Below are 7,505 nucleotides of genomic sequence, written 5' to 3' on the forward strand. Positions count from 1 at the left end.
GCACAAATCCAAATCTGAAACAACTATCACCCCGTCTCCTTGGTTGTATCTCCACTTCCAAAACCTTGCAAGCTTTTCCAAAGGCCCCCCCAGTTTTGCCTCTGTCACCCGCTCCCCAAGCCCATCCACAAAGTCCGTAAATGATCTTCCCATCGGTGCTCTCCCAGGCTTGTTTCTTTTGCCCCATCGTGATCTTTCACTCCAATGATGTTGTGTTTTTCTGTGAGCTGCTCCCTCAGATGATGAAACCCTTCCTGGCCATGACCACGCTCCACCAAAGCGCTGGTTCTGTGTTCTCCAAGTTGAATCGCCGGCCACCGGTCTCCACCTCGGAGCAAACCTCCCAGAGAATCTCCCTAGGATTCCTCTTTCTATTCCAACAAACGTATTGCAAAAATGATAATCCAAAAACAATTGTAATTACTGAATAATTCAAGGTTGTCTCAACACAAATAGATAAAAATAAATTAATATTTTGATGGTCCTTCATCTTTCTACTTCATTTAAAATTTTCATCAAATATTTTCTACTTTATCTTGATGTCAATTTGGTTTTTTAATACTATCTGACAAGTCATAAAATATGGTTAAAGTTGTCTAATTTAGTTAAATTTCCATTATTCCCCTCCCTCATTTTCTAATTATAACATATGGTTGGAGACATCACCTCTGTACGCATTAAATATAGGATGGAATGATCTAAGTCAACACCAATTTCTTATAGAAATGCAAGCTACTTAATGGCTAAAATTAAAATTTAGTTTAACATCAGTTTTCCCCTGTCAGCTACACCGAAGCATTACAAAAACAACAATAAATTTAACCATGATACATAGTGAGAAATATATATATAATGCATAGTTTTGACACTTTGTTACCTCTTTCAAATTCAATGACACTTTGATATTTTTTTCTCTGCATTCAAACTTTTATTCTCTTAGGATCTGCATCTGGTGCCATAATGGAATTTAATGCGGATAAGACTTTGTTAGACTTAGTTACACAATTCAATGAAACCTTGTACCAACTTTGTTTTGCTGCCCCACCAAAAACTGTTTCAGATGGGATATGGAGTAACCAGAAAAAAGGCAGGACTCCAATGAAATCTTTCTTTCCAGTATTTGAGTTACAAGTCCTTGTGATTTTTGTTATCACCCAAATCTGTCGTACATTGATCAAGCCCTTGAGACTCCCTCTATTTATTTCACAAATGATGGTAAGTATACCTATATTTTTATATTTGATTTAATTGCAGTTTTGGTCTCTTAGATGTGATTTCCTTATATTTAAGATGAGTGATTTTGGTCTTGGAACTATTTTGTTCTCGTGATTATTTGTTATGTTTATTGTGAGAAACATGAAAAAAGAATGTATATAATTTGCTTTAAACAATTTTCTTATGAAACCTTTTTTCAATCTCTCGTAGTCTTTGTCTTGTAGCCTCACCACTTGAAGCTTGTCTGTACATGGACTTTTATATAAATCATTATAAAGTGATGGAAAAGTTGCAAGGTGGTTACCACATAATTACTAAAATGGTCTTTTGAAAGAGAGCAATTACATCAACTTTTAGATCTGAAAATTATAAAAATACTGAAGAAGTTATTGTACATGGGTTTCTAGTAGAAGGTTGAATAACAAGAAGAAATGAGGGTAGGTGAGTGGAGAGGCTTTTTCTTGATGCGATTGGGAAATGAGTTTATGGTGAGTCATAGTGGAAGGTTGAAGAATAAATTAGTGTGGTTGGTGGAGAAGTTTTTTTTTTGCGCGTTGAGAAATGAATTTTTGGTGGGTCATGGTGGAAGGTTGATGAAGAATAAATGAATGTAGGTGGATCAACATGCTTCGTCATTGAAGGAGAAGTTTCTCAAGCTTTTAAGCTTCTGGCTATGGAGTTTGTGTGCTTGGAGGAAGACGAACATGTGGGGGATAAAGGATATGAGATATAGGTTAAATGGTGATATTATTCATTGTAAAATGAGTGAATAATGACATGAAATTTAATTAAGTGAAGGTCACATTATCCATTTTGGTTAAAAATTGTACACCCCACTAACCGAATGATCAAATTTTCAAAAATTAAAAAGTCAAGGACCAAAATCCCTTGTTTTAAAGAATAGGGAGTTGAATTATACAATTGTGATAGATGAGAGACCAAAAGAGAAATTAAGCCTTTATACTTTATGTTAGTGCCAAGGCAGAATTGTAATATAGTTTCTATTTTTATATTTCCAAAAGAATCAAGAACAAAATATGACTCAAATGTTGGCTTAAATATATTTGAGCTCCCTCATATTGTAAGAGAAATTTAATTGAGTTCCTCGAAAAAAAAAACTCTTTAAAATGTTATCCTGGGTTTTTTTTAATCAAATTAAGTCATTCTGCTTACGTGTCATCAATTTTGACCAATCAATAATCTAGTGGCGAGCTTAGTAACCTGAGGAGTAACCACATGGACTTTTTAGCATCGATTTTAGTCCATCTAAAATATTTTAATCAATTTTCGTCCCTGCAAATAAATTTCTTAGTTCCTACTAATGCATCTTCATCTTCTTCAAGAACAAAAACCAAGATTTTTTTTATTCATCATCATCTTCTTCTAATTCCTAAATTTTTCATCATCAACCCAAAATTGCTCATCAACATTTCTCATTTCTGAATATATAATTCCCAATTTTTCTAGATCTTCCTCTTCAGGTTTATCATCTTCTTCATGCTCATCATCTCCTTTACCCATAAAACTATATTTTCCCCAAATCCTTACCACACCCATTTTCCCATTTGACACTACTTTCCTTCCTTCCATCTCAACCTGTAACCATATCCCCCATCGAGCCCACCATAACGACCAACGCATTGTTTCCCACAACCTCCATCACACCAGCATCGGTGCGGTTCAAGCACCCTTAATTAACCAAGACAGACCTACACCATAATTACCTTCCTCTGTCACCATCACCAACCAACATCGCTTGTGCGTCTCCAGATTCCTTTCTCTCTTTATCATGTTTCCATATTTACTTCTTAATCATGTTCCTTCTTCTGGATTCCTCCATCTCTCTCTCCCTCTCCCTCTCTCGTTTCCAGATGTTTCTTCTCGATCTGCTTGTTGACAAGGAAGGGGTGTTTCATAGAGGCACAAGATTTGTAATTCGTGGATGCATCCCAGAGTGTGAGGGAGCGACAGGGTGGTGCGATGGAAGGACCATACCCCTGCCCACACCAGCACAATTCAATGACATTCAAATATTCAGGAAGGTGGAAGAGAAGACAGTTAGGCAGATGAGGAAATAAAGAGAAGGGTTGGTGAGAAAGAGAGAAAAAAAGATTGAAGGGTTCTTGTAGAAGATTAAGGAAAATAGTCTGCTTTTGTTTTAATCTAGGGTCTAATTATGTTTACATGTAAATTAAATTTAAAAGAATTTAGAAATAACATGTATGACAAGTTAATACCACATGGATCTGATGAGTATGCAAAACTCGTGCCACAAACGCATAAATTAAAGTTTGGAGTAAATTTGATAAAAAAAAATCAATTTAATGACATTTCAAAGATTTTTTTAGGATTTCAATTTGATTCCGCTTATAAAGTCAGATACTTATAGCATACTTAACCCCTCAAAGTTTTTTCAAAATGATTTTGCACTCGCACTATGATAAACACAAAAAATGCCAATTCATTTTGGAGATAGCTAATTGTGTTGAGCATGCTTTGAAGTTTCCATGGGTGTTTTGATTTCCATTTGCCCAAACTCAATGCTAAATGCTAAAGGTGAATAACTTTTTACAATAACACTAGAAGTATGAAATTCTTCACAGAAGTGTAATGCATGCATAATTGTAGGAACTTCAGCCTAATAAGCTCGACAACTTACAATGTGCATCGAGAAACTACTCGACATATAACCTTTTTGTAGATGCTGAGATGTGTTTATAACAATAATAGACCATGTTAAAAACTATTCACACATGAAATATAGTTTTATACTAACACCTACTGTATGTTATTTGCAATATGTTCGTTAAATACTAAAATTAATTTAAAGAAGCAATTTCGACTTATGAACCATGTTTTCTTGGTTTCACTGTAGACAAAGTTTAGTTTTTATCATTGTTCTTATAGATCTCAATGATATAAGTTTGTGCTAACTAAAACACCCTTGTTACATTTGCAGGCTGGCTTGATCTTAGTTGGTTCATTTGAGCTAGCACCATTGGAAAGTTACATGACGACGTTATTTCCTTTTGGGACTCACGATATCATTTCAACAATATCATCAATCGGTCTTGTACTTTTCATTTTCATAAACGGTGTGCAAATGGATTTCAACATGATAAAAAGAACAGGACATAAGGCTTGGGTGATTTCCACAATTGGACTCATAGCACCCTTACTTTTGGGACTTGCCCCATTAGCCTTTTTCCCTGGAAAACTTGAGAAAGAACACGAAATGGATATCTACGTATCACTTGTATCGCACTCGTTGACTTCATTCGCGGTCGTCGCTTCTCTCCTAACCGAGCTTAAAATCCAAAACTCAGAGCTAGGAAGGTTAGCGTTGTCGTCAGCGTTGGTGAGTGACATTTTGAGCATAATTGTTGCCATGATTGCTGTTGTGGTGGTGAAGACTCCTAATGGGAGTGTGATGGCTAGAGAATTGTTCTTGTCATTTTCTCTTGTTGTGTTGATTCCACTTATCTTTCGACCTGTGATGTTTTGGATTATAAAAAACACCCCAGAAGGAAGGCCTGTGAATGAGGGTTACATTTACATGATCATCGCAATGGTGTTTGTTATGGGCGTGTTTTCAGTTAAGATAAATCATGAGTTTATTTCAGGAGCTTTTATTTTGGGACTTTCGGTTCCGGAAGGACCTCCATTGGGATCTGCATTGGTTAAGAAGCTTAAGTTCTTTGGAAACACATTCTTATTGCCAATCTTTGTGACCACAGCTATGTTGAGGGCAGATTTGAAGATGGACTATTTATCAACAACAAATTTGGTTATTGGTTTGGTTGTGTTTGTTACCCATGTGGTCAAAATCATTTCTTGCTTTATACCTGCGCTCTTTTGCCAAATGCCCGTCAATGATGCTTTAACTGTTGCCCTCATCATGAACACTAAAGGCATAGTGGAAGTTGGCCTCTTTTTTGCCCTCCACGACAATGGTGTAATACATCTAATCTCTCCTCCAATATAAATTCTTCTCTCATCCTAATTTTTAGAAATTAGTTGTCACATGATATTTTTACTACTAATATCTAGTGAGGTTGCCTATATCACCCAAATTTACCTTGAGTAAATCACTCATGACCCAATAATATTTTGACATATTTATTAGAAAGTTTTAGTATATAATACATGTCAAAATATCATGGGACTAAATAAAACTAAGGTGATTTTACTCAAACAATCTCATACTTTTCTTAGACTATAATAGACAACCTAAAAATTCAAGTAAACGTATATTTATAATTTCCAACAAACTAAGCCCTGTCACATTGATTTGCCTAAGATCAATTTGTTTAATTCTAGGAATAAGTCAACACTATGATAAAATGACCTTTGGATCCTCTACAACCCATCATACATCTCCAACATATAAAAAAACTTATCATCTTTGATTCTTTCACCGTTTTAATTATTAATTTTTCATACAACAATCTTGGCCCTTAAAAACAATAATTAATGGCCAAGATCTTGCATGAAGGAGCTATAGACAATCTTGCTTTAGAGGATCGAGGATCTATTTTTGAAGAACAAATTAAACAATATGCATCATCACTTTGATTCACACTTTTGTAACAATTGCTTTGTACCATATGTATAACATTGCTTATTTTATGTATTTCCTATCTAATTCTAATATTTTATTATGTGTGAACGCATACAGTTAATTGGGAACAAAACATATGCTTTGATGATGATCAGTGTGATGGTCATAGCAACCATTGTGCAGTTGTCAGTGAAGTTTTTGTATGATCCTTCAAGAAAATACGCTGGCTACCAGAAAAGAAACATCATCAGTTTAAAACCCAACTCTGAGCTGAGGATACTTGTAACCATTCATAAACCAAACCACATTTCAACCTCCATAAATTTCCTCGACGTCTGCCATCCAACAACAGAACATCCTATTATTGTGGACGCACTGCATCTAATCGAGCTAGTTGGGCGATCCTTACCTATTTTCACCTCTCACGGTCTTCAAAGACAATCATCATCAACAGGCTCTCACAGGTCATTTACAAAAAATAAATGATGAATAATATATGAACAATGGATTTCTATTATTTTGGCACATATATTAGATGAATCGGTCATTCACTTATAATTGAGTAACTCATGACAGTTACATAACTATTCAATTAAAATAATAAATAAACATAAAACTAAATAGGTGGCTGGTTACATTTGAAAACAGAAGAGTTCTTAAACAAGCTTAATGCTCCTTCATACATAGGTTCTATTATATTTTGTTTAATTATGCTACCGTTTATTTTCTAATTACTAGTAAATTTACTTTTAACAGGTCATACTCGGATAATGTCATTCTTGCTTTCGACATCTTTCAACATGACAACCCAAATGCGACATCAGTGTCCACTTACACAGCAATATCTCCACCTAGCCTCATGTATGAAAATGTTTGTACCCTTGCATTAGATAAACTTGCATCCATGATACTCCTCCCTTTTCACCAAAGATGGTCAAGTGATGGTAAAATCGAGTCAGATGACAAGAACTTAAGAGCACTAAATTGTAAGGTCCTTGAAACCGCTCCATGCACTGTTGGAATCCTTGTTTGTCGTGCCTCGCACCTGAGAAAGGACTCATGCACTAAATTAGCCATGATTTATTTGGGTGGAACAGATGATCAAGAGGCTTTGTGCTTGGCGAAACGAGCAATCGTGAACCCGAATATTAGCATGGTTGTTTACCACCTTGTTGTTAAGCATCACGTGGCGGAATTGGAGGACCTTATGGTAATGGAAGAAGATGTGTTGCAAGAAGTGAAACATGCACATAATGTGGTGTATAAAGAAGTGTTTGTGAAAGATGGATCTGACACAACTTCTTTTCTTCGTGACATCGTGAATGAGCATGAGTTTTTTATAGTTGGGAGAAGACATGAGATCAACGCGCCTCAAACCATGGGACTTACAGACTGGAGTGAATTTTCGGAATTAGGTGTCATTGCCGATGTTCTTTCTTCATCAGATTTTAAGAGCGATGCATCAATTTTGGTGGTGCAGCAACAACTATCACACAAGAAAAGTACTAAAGGATTGATATTTTAGCTGTTAAAAAATATCAACATAGGTTAAATTTTTCTATATTTATGCATTTAAAATTCTACCAATGTTCAGAAAAGCGGACCAGACCGGCCGATTTGACCTGTTGGACAAGGAACCGGACTCCTCATCGATCTGATAGGCTGCTAAAATCGGACTATTTGAAAACCGGTAAAGACCCATAAACCCGATAAAATCGATGACCATGCG

At 35.6% G+C, this 7,505-nt stretch overlaps 1 protein-coding gene across 1 annotated transcript; it reads left to right on the plus strand.

Moving 5' to 3' along the window:
• The first annotated feature begins 903 nt into the window (after positions 1-903).
• Positions 904-7,301, plus strand: LOC130724816 (cation/H(+) antiporter 3-like). The gene is made up of 4 exons (XM_057576091.1): positions 904-1,215; positions 4,175-5,170; positions 5,894-6,240; positions 6,533-7,301. Exons 1-4 carry the CDS (start codon positions 961-963, stop codon positions 7,299-7,301), a joined length of 2,367 nt encoding a protein of 788 aa, XP_057432074.1. The 5' UTR covers positions 904-960.
• The last annotated feature ends 204 nt before the right edge of the window (positions 7,302-7,505 follow it).

This window comes from Lotus japonicus, chromosome 6 (assembly GCF_012489685.1).
Source record: "Lotus japonicus ecotype B-129 chromosome 6, LjGifu_v1.2".
NCBI lineage: Eukaryota > Viridiplantae > Streptophyta > Magnoliopsida > Fabales > Fabaceae > Lotus > Lotus japonicus.